We start from the raw sequence: 18338 nt of genomic DNA, 5'->3' as shown, positions 1-18338 counted from the left end.
GCGCGACCGCGTGGGATGACTGCTTCTCGCAGCCGGGCGCGAGGCCCTCCAGTGGGAGACACAAAGGGAGTGAAACGGAGCTTGCGGATCTCAACCACCATCTCCAATAACAGGACCCTGCTAGCTCGCGACTCGTATCTCAGAATTACATGGTATGATCAAATTTTGCCCTTTACATGCAGCTTGTACATATACCCACTACACTTAAAATAAATGCCACTTTCATCAACATTTTGAATAGGACTTGATACTTTGCAAAGAATAGTGTAATGGTAGCAAATAAAAACGCAGACACCATAGTGAACAGAGTGAATTTATTTTGAGCCACTTAAAAGCAAATTACAATGTTTTTTACAACCATGAATCTTGTAAAAAAAAAATAATAAAAAATACAATAAAAAATAAGCCCTGAATGACAGGCAACTGTTTCTTTTTTCAAAGCCTGCAGTCCACACCCCTCTAAGTCACAGAGGGGAGAGTGGGATGGGAGGGGGTTCAGCAAAGTCCGTGAGAAAACTTTGTGTGTGTGTGTGTGTGTGTGTGTGTGTGTGTGTGTGAGTCTGAGCATGTGTGCTCATGCGCTTGTTTCAGCATTAACCATGAACCCCTCAACCCTGCAGTTGGTAAGTGGACACTCCCCTTTTAAGAGTGCCCTTAACAGGTAGAGAATGCCACAGCGCAGCTCCTGCAGGGGTGGCACACATTGCGTCTCTTCACAGCAGGGTTCTGAAGCAGTCCGGGAGGTCGTATGTTGTGTAGGACCTGGCGCCAGACCTGCTGGTTCCGGCTGGGGAACCCTTACTGGATCTCGCCCATGTAGAGGCGCTTATCACTGGAGCCCGACAGAACTGTGAAGACAGGACATACAGTTATATGGCTACACAGAATTACATGTCCATATACCATTATACAAACAGAGTGTTACACGGGGCACTTAGAGAGCACATGCTCTTTACATTGTACACCCCACTGTGAAGCAGGATCCACTTCAAATAAAGGCTTTGCTCAAAAGTATGAGAAGAGCCTACTCCAGCAAACATTCAAAATCAGCCAGTCTATGACCCCTGCTCCACACATCAGCTTATGGGCATGAAATATAGATTTAGGAGAGGGAGAGTGAGAGAGAGGGAGGATGAGACAGGAAGGAGGACACAGCTGCAGAAAGAATGAAATGAGCAAAAAGGTAAAAAGAAGATGAGTGGCAGAGTGAAAGAGTGTGTAGATGAAAGAAAGAGGGGGGGCAGGAGGATGAGAGAGAATAAGAATGAACTGATCTCACCAATGGGCTCATCAGGGTGGAAGGCCACTTCGTTGACAGAGCCCGCATGCCCTGGCAGTTTATACAGGATTCTCCGAGAGGTGGTGTCCCACACGTATACAAACCTGCAGCACAACCACACGCACGTAAACAAGACTGTATACAAACCTGCAGCACAACCACACGCACTTAAACAAGACTATACACACATACCTGTAGCACAACCACACCCATATAAACACAACTACACACAAACTGCAGCACAACCACATGCATGTGAACACAATGTAATTCGCAGTGGAAACAGGATCCTTTTACTTTTAATCGTTCACACATTTAATCGCGCCCATTTCTAATAACATACACATCTTATAATACAACCGCGCATGTGTGGAATTGTATACACCTGCACAATCACACGTGAATCTCAGCATGATTGAGCCCCCCAACCTGCAAAAACCCCACGTGGACGTAATTGCATAAGCACATCTATGGCACAGGTGAGGATGCAGCGGGACGCTGTGTGTACGTGAGTGTGCTCACACACTTCAGCAGAGCCTGCTGCTATTTTACTTCCATCGGTGGACCAGGAGCACCGCAGGAGGTTCTGCAGGGAAACAGAGAGTCAGAGCTGCACCACTTACAGGGCAGGGATTCGAGAGCTCAATCTCCTCTATCCCTGTACAGTGCGATCACCATCAAAGAGCACAAATAGTATTCAACGGATTCTTCACAGCTTAAAAGACATGCAGCAGAAATTATGACACTTTAATAATAATATCTGAACTTCCCAAAGTGGTCAGGACAGAGGAATCATTGGCCGTCTTGCGACGCGGACTGAAAACCCACTTCTTCAGACTGCATCTTGGTTCCTCTCCCATCCCCACCCCGTAGCACTCCCGCCTTCTGTACTAATGCAGGCTATCATATTTTTATGGTTCTAGATTTTTACGGCTAGGCTAGAGGCTTCTCTTCTGAGCGCTTGTTATGAACGGAGGTGGTAAACCAGGGATTTACAAATTCTAAATGAATACGTAGTTAGCTTGGATTAGTGCTTTAGTGGAATCTTTACTGGTTGATCTAGGAATGTTCTTAGCCAGGTCTGGTAATATAGCACAAATTAATCAGGTGAATGCACTGATGTTTCCACCATATTATATGCCTCTCTGGATACAAGCATCAGCTAAATGAATACAATTTAATGAAACCATGTTACTTGTCAAAGGCATGCTTCCACGGTCATACTATCTTTGTTCATATAAAAAGTGCAGTCTTCCTTGAATATTCAGACTGTTCACACTTCATCCGTTTTCTCTCACTGATTTAATGCGTTTTTGATTAATTTAATTTTCAGTTTAGACGTTCAGTATTACAGTCTTAAACATTCATATCTTGAAATAGTGAAGAACACTTGCGTTTCTTCTGCATGCTTCAAACAAACTGCTGTTACGTTAGACAGTATCAGAAAGCTCCTTTCCAACAGTTGGATTGGGGTGGTCTGCATCCAACATTTTCTGTAACTTTGCAAAACTGACATTCCGACGTCCACGCCCACTTTCCGCATCGTTTGGCCTGGTATGCAATGGGCATTGATTCGGGTGGTCTATAAATTCTCAAAAGTTGTTTGCCAACCGCCAATAAACATCAGAAGAAGCAGAACTGCACCACTCACATGAACAGCTTCTAGGGAAAAAAACTGAGTGTGTTCAGCATGGAAGCCCATGGAATGATCCATCGCTGGAACGCAGGACATTACAAAATCTGCATTTTAGTCCAATTCTCTTGCGTTCTAATAAAAATAGCCTAACCATTTTTGCCGTAATATGCCAACTCACAGTAATAACATAGTAAATGTGTGTCGTTCATAGTTTTATTATGACACTTATAACCAAAGTGGGATGAAATAAGCTACAAATAATGTTCTGGTGTTCTGAACAAAACAATTTTTTGCCACACAGGCTAATAGGCCTAATGCTAAAACCCCTAGGAGCAATTTCCATTTTAATTTACGCAAGCTGAACAAGCTAAAACCCATTTTCGACTATTCATTCAAAATAAAATCTTTCTCTTTGAATCGCACAATGCTACCAACAGCTGTGTAAGTATTATGATCAATAAACGAAACAAATGTCAGGCATCAATAGACAATTGGCTTGACGATACAGGAGTAATTATTTTGTCTGAGTCATTGCCTGCTGCAATCTTTAAAAAAAATATTCAGAATATCTGTGTCTACTTTGGGAAAGGCATGTACAACAACACTGTTAGACGTGGTCAGACAAGGCATCATACGAACCAGTTGGTTTGAAGCATGCTGAAACCATAACCCCTTAAACCTGTTCATACAATGTATTTCAGAATGTTTACAGGACATGGGGGATGAAATGGGTCAAAACATATCCATCGATTTTCTGTTTCCCGAAAGAGGACTTTCCTCTTTGGAAACAAAGAAAATCACCCTGCCATCAGAACACAAGTACAATGTGGGCCCCGTGATTTTTATTTTTATTTATTTTTTAAACACTGGCCTTAAGAAACGGATAATCACCTTTTCAAAATTGTGGATGTTCCCCTGGAAGATCTTCACGCACCTCTCCTTGGGAGCAAAGGGGCGGACGTCCCAAATGCGCACTGAGGCAGACACAGACAGGGACACAGGCAGGGACGGTCAGAGCTGAACACCAGGGGGGTGGGGCTGCTCACAGAAGCATCAGCCAAAGTGAAGGCCCTCACCTGTGTTGTCCATGGAGTTGGAGAGCAGGTAGGAGCCCTCGGAGCTGAGACTGAGCCCTGTCAGTGAGTCTCCGTGACCGTGCATGGTGTAGATGAGCTTATTCTGCCTCAGGTCCCACACCTGCCAGGCACACAGGGGCGGTGGACAGAGAGGAAAAGAAAAAGGGAGAGAGCGAAAGATTTATAGGGAGCGGGTTTCTTAAATTCAACAAACATTCTTCACTTATACGATTGTACGTTTTGGTTAGTAACATGTTTTGTTGAGCATTGTCAAATTTCTGATTTTATCAGTATGTTGCATGTGACGATTCACATACATTTGACCTAGACTGAGTTTCCAACTCTGACTGCAGGCAGAGCTGCGTACCTTGATGTCATTGTCGATGCCGCCGGAGATGATCTGGTCACTGGTGTCGTTGAAGGTGACAGCCAGCACCTGATAAGTGTTCTGAAAGGTGTGGACAGATGCCTTTTTCCTGATGTCCCACAGCTGAGGACACAGAGCAAACCCATCAAACACCTCTTCAAGTCCAAATCCGCCCCTCTGTGACATCAACGGCCCCCCCTCTGTGACATCAGTTACCTTAACGGTGCCATCGTCGCTGCCTGTGCAGACCACCTGCGGCCCCCTCCTGGCAGGGTAGCAGGAGTTAACGAAGGAGGTGTGGCCTTTCAGGCGCTTGATTCGCTCCCCTGTCTCGCTGTCCCACACTGCCACAGTCTTGTCCGTGGAGGCGGAGAACAGGAGACTGCAGGGGCAGAGAGGACAAATCAGGAAGAAGCTCATTTAAAATGGATTCATTTTGCTCCGACTGCTGCTGCAAAACCATACCCAAAATGCAAAGCTCTCTGAAACCACTTGCCTGCTGCCACTACCCCTTTAGCACACGTGTGAAATGAAAGGCTCGTCCTGCGAGAGCCGGGGAGTGAGGACACAGGCAGCTGCTGATTAGGAGACTATGTGAATGCCAGAGCAAAGTGCAGGATGACACCGCTAGCTGAATTTGGAATGCATGCTCTTAACATTCTGTTATCACGTAAACAAAACGTATTATTCCACTCATCAGTGTCATTTATGAGTAAACAAATATTCCCAGTAGGTTTCACTTTGGACTGCATGTGATTTCTAGATATGTTCCACGTTCTGACCAACAGGGAGAACATGTCAGCATGCTTACTTTGAGTTGGAGCGATCATTTTCTCATTTTTTCATTCTTTTTGAAACAAATTAGCATTGCTTTGCTAAATCCCTCCATTCAATGGCAAACATCCAATCACCAGAGATGAGTGGATGAATGCTGATTGCACAGAATGGTGGGAGAGAGAAATATTTTCATAATTTATTCCTGAACACCTGCCATTTCTGTAAAGCAGTCACGTACATGCGCACAGTGAATAATTTCAAATGGGTTAAGAATTCTGAATAAATTGTATGCAGGTCTAATGTGGACTAAAAACCCCACTAACAGAATTTTAGTGAAATCCCATGTCTATTCCGTTCAGAATGTCATGATGATAGTGTAAATGGCAAGAATAACCTCAAGAAAAAGCGGGGAGAACACATGACTCATGGAGACGCCTCTGCCTCACCACATTCTTAAGAAACGTCAGGCTTACCTTCCATCTGTGTTGTAGTGAAGCTCCATAACCGCTCCACTGTGCCCCTTGAGGGTGGCATAGTTGTCACAGTCACCATATACACTCCACAGTACTGAGGACAAAACAAACAACCACTGTTCAACATACAGAGTTGGTTCTGCATAAGAGATATCAGACAGTGTCTTCTTATGTGAAATTGTTCAGAGGAAGTGGCCCAAACTAAACCATTCTGTAGGGGTTCAGCAAGCAAGCAAACGGGTGCCCATCTGGTTAAGGAGCTGGGCTTGTAATGAGGCCAGAACCTGGTTGAATCCCCAGGTAAGGAAGTCTGTTGTACCCTTGAACATGGCACTGAACCTGAACTGCTGCCCTAAAATATCCACCAGTACAGGGTGAGGCGATGTAAAATGAAGTTCTGAAAGTTGCCTTGCGAGCAAGCATACTGCATTAAATGCTGATCTTAGATAATCAGGGGATCGGCAGCAATTAAGTCACTAAAGTGACCGAAGTGACCTGGGGAAATTAAATTTAGACTCACAGATAAGCCTGTCGTAGCCAGCTGATGCCAGCCCTGAGCCGCTGGGGTGGAACTTGCAGCAGTACACCTCTCCCTCGTGACCCGAGAGAAGCATTATGGGAGCCTGGAGGCTGGAGCTCCGGGGAGGGCCCTGAACACAACAGAGAGGGTTACCACACAGTACACACGATCAGACTTCTGAACAAAGTGGACAAGGTTCCCTTACTGAACATATCCCGACGGTTCTACGCGGTTTGAGTTTAATCAAGTCCTGGACGGATCCTACCCCATGTCAGTAAACCCGAACATTACCTTTAGAAACAAACAGCAATCGTGAGCAAATCGTATTGCCTGGAAATACAATTTAGCGTGAAACTGTTCAATGGCGATTGCACAGAGTTTATTACTTAATATGAAACGAAGGACTATAACTTCTTCAGTGCATTTTTGTTAACAAGGCTCTCTCACAGCTGTATGAACCGGTGTTATTATAATTAAAGTTTGATCACTGTTGTCATGGCTGGCTAGCAAATCAGGTCCGAGGTAGTAGCTAGGCGGAAAAAAAAACTTAATTGTTAAAAGTTACGATTACATTGTGCGGAAATTCCTTGGAATCGGGTTTGATAACAGGCAACCAACCATCAAACCGAACTATTTCAGGACTCAAGTCATATTATAGCAGAAAACATCACCAGTTAGCTAGCGATAGTATCTTAGATTGAATTTCCCACTCAAATGGAAAACAAGCAAGCTCTACCATCGACACAAGCTGTTGCGACTGCGCCGCAGCCACAAGTTCCGTCCTCGGCCTCTTGATCCCAGCGGGTACCACTGCCATTTCTGTCGCCCCTCTCTTTTTTGGCTCAATCATGATTATACAGTCACTGAATGTACTTCGTTATTAACCAAATTCCTTTAAATCAATGCAATGGAACTGCTTTTAACAGCACAAACCGCGAAGCACACACAAGCCCTCACGACAAACCGGGCGACAAAATTATGAGGCGTGAACTTCCTCCCGAAACAGGATCCAGGGGAAATTTTATTGGTCAAACGCACTATTCTTATACAGTCCATTGGTCAAACGGTCTTGACATCATTCTTTGCACCGGAAGTATATTCTCAATAGAATCGAAAACGGCGAGCTTTAAAATACAGGTAGGTGAATATAAACAAGTGATTGGGACTTTGAAGCGAATTCAAAACTCACCAGGATATATTAGAGGAATTATGGCGAATGCATCTTGTTCGATAACATTGTTAACATATGAATTTGCCTACGACAACAAGTCCGTGGGGTGCTGCTGATGTCTCACATCAGATGCATCTAGTCTACGCCCGTATTGCTAGTTTTAGCTACACTTAACCAGTCAACTCGGTATATAGTTTGTGTTCGCTTAAATAGCTTCTGTATCTATTTTTGCAGAATGATGGATGGGTACCGGGGCAGGGAGACGGTAAATCTGGAGGAACTACCGCAGCTTTACAGCATCATCCGCGGAGAGGTGAGGACTGGGCCACAGTTTACACTGTCGTAAAATTTCTTGCAGTGAAGAACTTGTTTTCATTCTGGACCGATGTGACTGAAAGTGAATTTATCGCTGTAACCCTTGCGCATTTTGCAGCATTTTCGGAGAAGCGGAAGCGCTATCCTAAAATTTATTCTTGACATGAATAGTGACTAGAAATGTATTGCCACGTTATAAGCTCTCACTGCATTTAGATATAACCCATCATGCATCAAAACCGAGAAAAATACTCCTCTATATCAGCTCTGAATAAAATGCCATCATTGCCCGGGGCGCTTAGAATAGTCTAGCCCTGCACCCTTTACAAAAAAGAAAAGAAAAGAAAACTGGGCTATACGTGAAGATTAAATATAGACCCACTAGCATTTGGGACTAAGCTGGCTCACATTTTAGTTAAGGAAACTAAAAAGTAACTTAAATTTATAGTGACTTACTATCGGTTCAATTTTTTAGTATCATTTTGTGTTGCCTATTTGAGTATCTGCTAAAAGTAGCAAAGAAGTTCAGGTACAAATCTCAGTATACTTTCAGTGTGTAATAGTTCAACAGTGCACCACGTACCCTGTTACTTTAAGAAAATATTCTATATTGGTGTGCTTATGAAACTTTGTTTGGTCCACCGTGTCAGTTCCCTTAAGCCTAAAACTGGTTATTCAAGTAGTAGGATCATACATTACATTACAGGCATTTGGCAGACGCTCTTATCCAGAGTGACGTACAACAAAGTGTATAACCATAACCAGGAACAAGTATGTCGAAAACCCTAGAGAGAAGTACCAGTCCAAGTGCAGGGAACAACCGCATAGTTCAACTTGGACCCTGAAGGTTAAACTGATTAACACTAACACAAACGAGAACAGCAACAACGAAGTCTATGCAAAAATACAAGCAGTAGTTAAGGCAGGTGCATTAACTAAGTCACCTACAAAACAGCTGCCTAGTTACAACCCTAAGCTTACAGTCATTTAAGAGATTACAGGGAGGTAGGGAGGGATGGGGAGAGGTGCAGCCTGAAGAGTTGAGTCTTCAGTCATCGCTTGAAGTGGGTCGGTGTCTCAGCTGTTCTGACCTCTATGGGGAGGTCATTCCACCATCGTGGGGCCAGAACAGACTGGAGATGTGTTCGGGAAGCACAGGTGCGAAGAGGGGGAGGTTCCAGGTGTCCTGAGGTAGCAGAACGAAGGGGTCTGGCTGGCATGTAGGGTTTGAAGATCTTGTGGAGGTATGCTGGGGCTGATCCCTTGACTGCCTGGTATGCTAGGACCAATGTTTTAAATTTGATGCGAGCTATAACAGGCAGCCAGCGGAGGGTAGTGAGCAGGGGAGTGACATGGGAGTGTCTGGGGAGGTTGAAGACTAGATGAGCTGCAGCATTCTGAATGAGTTGCAGGGGTATCATACGATATTATAAAAGACACCCAGCACAACTCCATCATTAAATTCAGTGGTGTGTTCATAGCTAGTACATACGGAAACTGAAGTGAGTCACAGGCATGTTTTTGGGTAAATGAGACTAAGCAGGCAAATATGTTATTATTGAGAAATCATTGAATGTGCATGATAATAGGACGGCCTGAATTTCCGTCCTCAGTCAGTGAGAATTTGTTCAGGATCATGAAGCATATGTGCATATGGCCTCTTGGAGTTTCCCTCAGTTTCCCCACTAGGTCTACCCTGACCAGTACAAATAGTTCAGACAGCTGAGCAGTTATTTAGGCAATATTTAGGTGTAGACAATGAAATACTGGTAACTGTATCTTCAAGAATAAGGTTGTGTCCTATATCTATGCATTTTCAATGATTTCTCAAAATTAACATCTTTGGCTGTGCGGTCACTTTCATTAACCCAAAAACACGAGACTCACTAAGTTTTTATATGTCCTAACTATGGATTATATCCTGAATATTATGATGGTGCTGGATGTCTTTCATGATATCATACGATACTCTTCACGGTAAGAAGAAATTTTAGGACAGCGCTTTCAGCATTGCTTGTGTCATAAGTGCTCCGAGTATAACAGAGATAGATTCGCTTTCACTCACATCTGCCCAGAATGCAAACGAACATTTTTTTACGATAACGTTACGCCCGCGTGGAAATTCCAGCTTCTGGCCTAAGGTGGAATCTAGCTGGAGCCAGCTTCTGCTCCATTATCGCTGGAGCCAGCTTCTGCTCCATTAGCGCTGGAGCCAGCTTCTGCCCAATTATCTGCTGCAGCTGGCTACCATCTGGACTTTGGAGATGTTCTGTTGTCTGTGCCAAGCTGGTCCACCAGCTGGACATGGTCTTGCCAGTATGGTTGCTATGTCAACCATCTTGTTGCCAGCTTGACCATCTCCAAACCAGCTTCAAACCAGCTTGACCATCTCCAAACCAGCTTAAAACCAGGCTGGAACCAAGCTGGAATTTCCTCCTGGGTGGTATGTTATCCCCTGAGCTAAATTTCAGTGAGTTGTCTGCATTTTCATTTTCTGTACTGCTATCTTAGGTGTCAAAACGTTGCTATTTTAGTCCACCAGTGTTCAAAATTTGAATCTGTCCAACAGACCTGAAACACATGGAGGGCACATTCTAATGGTCAACTTTCACTAATACAGTTAAAGAGTGTATACCTTTGAGTTGCATTTTGTTTTGTAACAAGCAAACACATTTTAGTGTGTAATGCACTCAAAATAATTTTCATTCTGTATTACGGTATCTTTGTTTCAAACAGAAGTCATGGGAGTATTATTGTCTCAAAAATCCACAAGTATATGCAAGTGATCCATTTATTTGTGAATCAGTTGCATTTATTTGTAGATCAGCTACATTTTATTTTTTCAATCAGTTGCATTTATGTATTTATTCTCGAGACAATAATACCCCCATAGAAAGGCTTTCTTTTGAAAATTTTGGGCTTAACACTGCCAGACTTGGCACAATGTTGTTGCAGAACATTGAAGGTTTCTAAGTACCTGCCTGTCTAATCTTCAAAATGCTAACTCTGTTCCCTGTGCCCCGATCCCAACGCTCTTCTCTCCATCCCAATCTGTGGCACTTTTGTCTTCTTGTAAGCCCGCTCTTCTACCTGAAACGCCTTCACTCCTGGTTATTTGCCAGTCCTTTCTTTTGACCCTGTTCTTGCCAATCTGTGGTCTTTTCTCTTGGTATTTCAGGTGGCAACTGTCACAGCTTATGGAGCCTTTGTGAAAATCCCTGGTTGCAGAAAGCAAGGTAAAATTGTCTTGTTTCAAGTGTCAATGGCTGCATTGTGTTACAACACATTACATTACATTCCGTTGGCAGAGGCTCGTATCCAGAGCGACTTACAGTTTATGGGGACATAAGTGCATTTATGAGAGATTTATGGGATTTATATGAGTAATATTGGCAGACCTGGCTAACAACCTTTAAAGACTAGCCATTATGTACCTGACATCACTATGGCACTAATGCCAAGAACTGTGTTAAGTTCTTAGAATTAGTATGAGGTTTAAATATATAAATACAATTTTGTCTCTGGTTAAACCATTGTGTCATAAATGTGTGGATATTTATTGCGGTTCATCTTAGGTATATGTAATCCTTTGTGCTATCCTTTACATTTTTTTTGGCATTTTAAGGTCTGTTCTAGTTCATTTTTTCCTTAATTTTATCTTAATTTTATTTGTATGTGAAGCATCTTTCGAGATACAGTACTCCATGAGATACAGTACTCCGCTCTGCAAATTTATCAAATTTGTTGTTATTATTATTACTATTACACTGTACTGTGTATTTCTGTCTTCTGTCTTCACACCCAGTCTCTTGAGTGCTACTCCAGTCTGTATAAGCCTGTGTGTACTCTCTGATTGCACGGAAGTCACTCTCTGCAGTGTGTATATTTCTCTTCACTATGCTGAGGTAGTTTGTGTTTCCCTCCTGCAATGACAGGTCTTGTCCACAAGAGTGAGATGTCCTCCTGTCGCGTGGAGAATCCCTCTGAAATTGTGGATGTCGGTGAGAGAGTGTGGATAAAGGTCATAGGGAGAGAGGTAAAGTCCTGTAGCCCCACCGCCATGGGTTGTTAGTTCATTATACTCTTTTTTTGCAGATATGTATTCAAATATATGATAATAATAAAGGAATATTTGGTTGTTTATTCCTTTATTATTTGATGTATAAGTCGATATTTAAGTGTCCAATTATCACTATTAATGGTAGGTAAAATATTTAATTGAAAATTATTGAGTGAAAAACATGAGTAAGTTTAGTCGATTAGTTTGTGTTAAATTCTGCTATTTTTACAGCACTATCGCCATTTCAAATGTAGCCAAACTCTGTTACCTGCCTTCAGCTTATTATTACAGTGTAACATCTATTCTCTCCTGCAGATTACAATTTTGCATTAGGTGCATTGTTTTTGTTGCTGTACTGTTCATTCTATATTTTTGTGTTCCAGATACAGGATGAGAAGGTTAAACTTTCATTTTCAATGAAATCTGTCAATCAAGGGACGGGGAAAGACCTGGATCCAAATAACGTTGCTTTAGAGTATGTTTCTGATATACTTTTCTGTCACCTTACATTACATTGCATTGCAGGCATTTAGCAGATGTTCTTATCCAGAGCGACTTACACACATTAAAACATTTTTTTTGTTACATAGCATTTACATTGCATCACTTAATACAGCTGGATATTTACTGAAGCAGTTCAGGGTAAGCGCCTTGCTGAAGGGTACAAAGGCAGTGTCCTACCTGGGAATCAAACCTGCAGCCTTTAGGTTGCAAGCCCAGCTGCTCACCGCACAGTTAAATGTTTGTGGTTGTACGTATGCGCAGGTATAGAGGTGAGCGTGTGGCTGTGTGTTTTCCAGGCAGGACGAGAGGAGGCGGCGACAGTTCAGAGACCACTCCGGTCAGAGAATTACTCTGGAGGCTGTTCTCAACACCATCTGCAAGAAGTGTGGGTGTAAAGGTGCGTCAGCGAGCGAGAGACGCGTGGGACCAGCGCTTGCATGGTGCAGTCGCACCACTGTAATGAGTGTGTGAGGGAATATGCGTGTGAAAATGTGAGAGAGAGGCTATGTGCAAAATGGTATGTCAGTGTAAAACTGGATGCTTGCCTGTGGGAGTGTAGTGCCCTCCAAAAATAGGTGAGTGTATGGCTGTGTATGACTCTTGACAAAAATGAGCAAAGCAGGGTATGGGTACTGGTTCAATTATTGGTTAAAAATGGGGAAATTAATTTATTTTTTCCCCATTAATTAATGTAATTTCCTTCTGACCTCATGTCAATAGATAGAATTCATAAACAACTTCACATTTCCCCACAAAACTTAGGGGATTTTTTTTTTGTTTTTTGTTTTTCCCCCTTCTTCTTTTCCCTGCCAATTACATCATTATAAATGCTAAGTATACTTGTTCCCTTTGGACATTTACTTACACCAGCCAATAAAACAATAGACATGCAAAATGGACATATATATAGGAGTGCACATGTTTAAAAAAATAAATAAATAAATAAAACTTTCTGCGCCCTCTTTTTACAAGGATATCACTGCTGAGTTGTCTTCTATCATGTTTTATTAGATTGTTGCACTCATTGGGGGTTATTTGGCCATTCCTCCTGACACATGCTTTGTGTAATAAGGGTGTGAATAATTTTGGGTGGCACAGAGTGAAAGTGAATGTTTATGCAGGAAGGAGTATAATATGGGAGTCAATGGTGACTTGTGTATAAACCTTCGCAGGCCACTTTGCCAAAGACTGCTTCTCTCAGCCTGGCTTGCAGTACAGCCTGGTTCCGGATGAGGAAGAGGAGGTGAAGGAAGAGGTTCCCAACCTGACCGTCGAGCAGCCACACAAGCGGAAGAAGGTAACTGCCCCCCGGTGGCCGAGAGGTCCAGTTGCAGTGCAGGTCATGGGTGAACAGGAGGGGCAGGATGTGCTCTGGCTGTTTTTGCCCATGTGACTGTGGGTCCTTGAGAGCAGAGGGACAGACAGCTGTTGCCCTATTCCTTCCTGTTTGTCATGAACTAGAGATCTGGTGTTGCTTGCATCACCCTTCATGCTGACAAGGTCCCATGACAGCCCTTATTGCAGTTCAGAAAATGCTGATACTTGAAAATTCTGTCTTTGCCAGACTATTTTAAAAGAAGAGGGGTAAGGTTGATCTCCCTTATATAATGTATTCACTGTGTGAGCATTGAACTTTACAATAATTTATGGGACAGAAGAAGTAATCCAAACAAATTCTTCTTCAATTTATGTAATTATTTTTTTAGTCAGCACTGAACTGGGAACGTACAATAGCTCTAGTCACCATAGGTTATTAAATTACCATATATTTTACAAGTACAGCAGCAGGTAATTTTTACTGCTATCCAAATACTTGACGTAAGCTAGTCAAGACCACAATTCATTTTTCCACTTATCTGTGGCTTATTTCTCCCTCTGCAACCAATCAAGACTCTGGGATTTTAAGTGTATCTTTTATTCTCGCATTGGTATCGCTTGAAGACCCTTTCATTTTAAATCTGAGCTAATGTGAGCCTTTCCTCTGCTGACGTATGTTGGTTTCCCTCCCGATAGGAGAAGAAGTCAAAGAAGAAGAGGAAGAAGAAAGAGAAGAAGCAGAGCTCGTCAGACTCCGACTCGGACAGCAGCGACAGTGATGACGGGGGGCCGGCCAAGAGAGGGCGCTCTTCCAGTGGGACAGTGAGCAGAGAAGACAAGAAAAAGAAGAAGAAGAAGAAGCAGAAACACAAGAGTCACAAGAAACGGGAGTGAGGGGGATGGGATAGCCACATCTGTCTGTATATGTGTGTGTGTACGAGCAGGTGTTTGTGCATGTGTGTGTGTGTGTGTGTGAGAGAACTGCATTGGGCTTAGATTCAAGCTCTTTCCTGCATCTACAAGGGTTAAATTACCCTGACATGCTGGAACCTACTGTCTCTGTGATTGCCAGAGATCAGGAGGCGTGTTTGGATGCTGTTCTGTTCAGTACTCTCTAACAGACACTTTTGGATAACATGGTCATCCTTCTATGGCATGGTCCCTTAAAAACCCGTACCACTGATTCAACAGTACCCTGAAACCTGACCAAACACAGTCTTTATACCTGCCCCAATCAGAACCCTGAAACCTGATTCAAACAACCCTTAAATGTGACTTATGGGACCCTCAAACCTCAAAATGTTAGATGGAACCTTCAAACAGGAGTCAAACTGAACCCTTAACCCTGACACAGACAGAACCCATAAACCTAAATAAGTGATTAGTTCCTTTTTTTGTTATGAACATTAAAGTTGTGTTTAAAAACAAGACCTCTCTCTGCATATCTGACCGTTTAAATAGATTTGTAGCATTTTAATGGGACAAAACAATTGTGTTATTATTAGACATGTTGTTCAAAATAATGTGTTTGCATTTGAACATTGGTTGGAGAACAAAGCCTTTAAAACTGGCATCAGAGTTTTAAAACTTTCATTATTAAGCCCCTCCTTGTTGTACTGGAGCAAAGGTTGAACCAGCGCTTGACCTTTTCCTCCTGGGAAGGTCAGGTGTTGTGCCCCTTAAGCCACACCCCTTATGACCTTTCACCCATTTGGCAACTGGTCACCAGATACATGACACTGGTCTCTGTACCTGCTGCAGGAATGTGCTCAAATTAGAATAGCAGTCTCTCTCTCTCTCTCTGTCTTTCTCTCTGTCTTTCTCTTTCTCTCTCTCTGTCTTTCAAATTCAAATTCAAATTGCTTTATTGGCAGGAAATACATAGGTACATATTGCCAAAGCATCATAAATCAATTCAAAATACATATTTACAGTGGAATACTAATAATTAACATTCTATTAAATATTAAAAAAAAAAAAAAATAGAACAATAACAATATTAATGTTCAATCAGCACAAGTATTTAAAGAAAATAAAATAAATAAATAGATAATTATAATTATGTAGGATGGTCACTCAGTGTCCCTCAGGTTATGGCAAGCTGAGACATATTGAGCCGCAATTGGGGCTGTTGGTCCTTGTCCTAATAGGACTGCACATTTTTAATTCTTTGATAAAGAATGGAAGTTTTTTATAATTTCTGAAAATTTGTGGTAATATATTTTTCTTATAATTGTATATTTTGGACAGTTTAGGAGGAAGTGCATCTCTGTCTCAACCTCTCCTGTCTTACAGTGACCACATATTCGTTTTTCTTTTGGTAACCATGAATTTTTGTGTCTGCCTTTTTCAATTTCAAGGGTGTGGTCACTGAGTCTGTATTTGGTCAGGATCCGTCTCTGCTTTGTATCTCTGACAGAGAAGAGATACTCTGCTGGAGTATAGTCTTTTTTCAGGGTTCGATAGCAATTTAGTCGACTTTGTGTTTTGGTTTCTTTATCCCAATGTTCCAAATACAAATTTTTTGTTTGTTGCATAATTTGGGTTATTCTGATTTGCGGCTGGTAAGCAGTGCTGGTCTGAGCGTGATGCAGGTTAGTTTGGGTTATAGAATTAGTAAGCTTCAGTACCAGCTGACTGAGGGGACTCTTTTCTGTGTTCAGTTCTTGGGATTTTAGTGCTTTAGATTGTAGCGTGTCATTGGGACTTGATTTGAGATGTATCCAGAATTTTAGAGCTCTTTTTTGTATATTTATTACCAATGGGAATCGGCCTAATTCTGCTCTACATGCGTTGTTAGGTGTTTTCCTTTGTATTTGCAAGATATTTCTGCAGAATTCAGTATGTAGGGATTCAATTGGATTCTTGTCCCATGCAGTGTAGTCTTGCTGACTGAGTGGACCCCAGACCTCACTTCTATAAAGCGCAATAGGCTGAATTACACTGTCAAATAATTTGGACCAGATTCTAATTGGGATATTTAGTTTGAAAAGTTGTCTTTTTATTGCATATATTGCTCTTCGAGCTTTTTCTTTTAATGCATTTACTGCCATGCGGAAACTTCCTGATGCAGTGATAGTCAGACCAAGGTAGGTATAATTCAGAGTATGCTCTAGGGCGGTGTTACCTAGAGTTAATTTGTATCTGTTTTCTGTGGGTGACAGTAGGACCAGATCATCTGCATAAAGCAAACATTTGATCTCTTTGTCACACAGTGTGAGACCAGGAGCTGCAGACTGTTCCAACAACACCGCTAACTCATTAATGTATATATTGAACAATGCTGGACTGAGGTTACAGCCCTGTCTCACACCACGACCTTGCATGAAGAACTCTGTTCTTTTATTGCCAATTCATACCGCACACTTGTTTCCTGTATACATAGATTTAAATATGTCATAAACTTTACCCCCTACACCACTTTGAATAATTTTATAGAATAGGCCATGGTGCCAAATAGAATCAAAGGCTTTTTTGAAGTCATGAAACATGCAAAAATATTTCCATTTTTTGTTTGGTGGACATGTTTATTCATTAGGCTGTGTAGGGTGTAAATATGGTCAGTTGTACGGTGGTTTGGTAGAAAGCCAATCTGACTCTTACTCAAGACATTGTGCTCGTTAAGGAAGTTTAAAAGTCTTGTATTAAGGATGCTGCAAAATAACTTCCCCAGATTACTGCTTACACAAATGCCTCGGTAATTATTAGGGTCCAATTTGTCTCCACTTTTGTGAATTGGGGATATAAGCCCCTGGTTCCAGATGTCAGGAAAGAAGCCAGAGCTCAGTACCAGGTTGAATAACTTCAGCACGGTGTTCTGCAGCTCACTAGTGCTGTGTTTTAGCATCTTTCTCTCTCTCTCTCTCTCTCTCTCTCTCTCTCTCTCTCTCTCTCTCTCTGTCTCTCTCTCTTTCTCTCTCTCTGTCTCTCTCTCTGAAAGTCTTTTTTCACACACAATGTACAGCACTCCCAGAATAATAACACTCACTCCCTCTCACTAACCCACAATTTCACATATACCTGGAAACTCTCATGCGCGCACACACACACACACACACAGGAACTCTCCCAACTCTCTCTCACACACACACAAACCCTCTTTCTCTGTAACATATACCCATACAGAAACCCCCCTCTTTCCCAGTCACCCTCTGTCTTCTCACATACGCACACAGTGATCTCCTCTCTCTCTGTCCGACACACATTTCTCAACCCCATATCTCTCTCATACACTCTTTTAACCCCCCCCCCTTAGTTCTTTTTACACTCACTGAATAACCCTCTGCCTTTCTGCTCCTCTATCTCCCACAGTCACTCCTCTCTTTCTGTCTCACACACTCCCTCCCTCTCTGTCCTGTATATTAAGTAGAGGCCCTTGGGCAGTGTGCCTGACCCTGCAGTCTAGCCCAATGCCCTTGCAGTCACACTGTCAATACAGAGACTGGCATGGTAGCACAGTGAGAGCAACGTGACCCTTTGCCGGTCTGGCAAACGACAAAACCAGCCGCCATGGATTTACTTTCACTTGTCCTGCTTTAGGGTTTCATTACAACCCCATGCTCTGTATGCCATTACATCACAGCTGCATAGCAATACTTGTGCATTCCCAGACAGAAATAGCCTGGTTCAAGTGTTCAGTGGTGTGGCTATGTGCGCACAGAAAGGTGACGTTGGACTGCTCCCTCACTGCTTCCATGACTCCAGAACTTTTTAAAAAATATAAATAGCTTCTAGTGTGGATGTGCAATTAAATAAAAACATGGAAAATGGCTGGGCAGCCCTGCAAGGGTCAATGGCTTGTTGGGAGAGGTGGAGGAAATGTGCCACATCAAAACAAAAGAAG

General features: G+C 42.5%; 2 protein-coding genes across 3 annotated transcripts; one reads left to right on the top strand and one right to left on the bottom strand.

The window, feature by feature from the left end:
* Positions 1-300: 300 nt before the first annotated feature.
* snrnp40 (small nuclear ribonucleoprotein 40 (U5)) lies at positions 301-7132 on the bottom strand. Of its 2 annotated transcripts, none has more exons than XM_064347155.1 (10): positions 6865-7132; positions 6129-6258; positions 5609-5702; positions 4575-4740; positions 4359-4481; positions 3992-4112; positions 3807-3889; positions 1804-1865; positions 1280-1383; positions 301-848 (listed from the first exon to the last, which is right to left on the bottom strand). In XM_064347155.1, exons 1-10 carry the CDS (start codon positions 6976-6978, stop codon positions 799-801), a joined length of 1047 nt encoding a protein of 348 aa, XP_064203225.1. In that variant the 5' UTR covers positions 6979-7132; the 3' UTR covers positions 301-798. The 2 variants fall into 2 exon arrangements, with proteins under 2 accessions (XP_064203225.1, XP_064203226.1); XM_064347156.1 differs by lacking the exon at positions 6865-7132 and adding an exon at positions 6700-6816.
* On the top strand, positions 7131-14923 carry zcchc17 (zinc finger, CCHC domain containing 17). The gene is made up of 8 exons (XM_064347157.1): positions 7131-7265; positions 7534-7612; positions 10793-10850; positions 11550-11650; positions 12058-12149; positions 12475-12575; positions 13351-13475; positions 14192-14923. The coding sequence occupies exons 2-8, from the start codon at positions 7535-7537 to the stop codon at positions 14387-14389; spliced, it is 753 nt and encodes a 250-aa protein (XP_064203227.1). The 5' UTR covers positions 7131-7265; position 7534; the 3' UTR covers positions 14390-14923.
* The last annotated feature ends 3415 nt before the right edge of the window (positions 14924-18338 follow it).

The sequence above is a fragment of the Anguilla rostrata genome, chromosome 8 (assembly GCF_018555375.3).
Source record: "Anguilla rostrata isolate EN2019 chromosome 8, ASM1855537v3, whole genome shotgun sequence".
In the NCBI taxonomy this organism is placed as follows: domain Eukaryota; kingdom Metazoa; phylum Chordata; class Actinopteri; order Anguilliformes; family Anguillidae; genus Anguilla; species Anguilla rostrata.
The sequence above is the reverse complement of the archived record's forward strand: the minus strand, read 5'-3'. Positions and strand labels throughout refer to the sequence as shown.

Bases quoted from the DNA above. Each gene is read 5' to 3' on its own strand.
- snrnp40 (XM_064347155.1), bottom strand. From the start codon at position 6,978: ATGATTGAGCCAAAAAAGAGAGGGGCGACAGAAATGGCAGTGGTACCC. The intron at 5,703-6,128 runs GTGAGTCTAAAT...TTTTGTCCTCAG, and splicing joins TGGCTACGACAGGCTTATCT to TACTGTGGAGTGTATATGGT. The intron at 4,482-4,574 runs GTAACTGATGTC...CTGTGTCCTCAG, and splicing joins GCGACGATGGCACCGTTAAG to CTGTGGGACATCAGGAAAAA.
- zcchc17 (XM_064347157.1), top strand. From the start codon at position 7,535: ATGATGGATGGGTACCGGGGCAGGGAGACGGTAAATCTGGAGGAACTA. The intron at 11,651-12,057 runs GTAAAGTCCTGT...TTTGTGTTCCAG, and splicing joins TAAAGGTCATAGGGAGAGAG to ATACAGGATGAGAAGGTTAA. The intron at 13,476-14,191 runs GTAACTGCCCCC...CCCTCCCGATAG, and splicing joins AGCCACACAAGCGGAAGAAG to GAGAAGAAGTCAAAGAAGAA.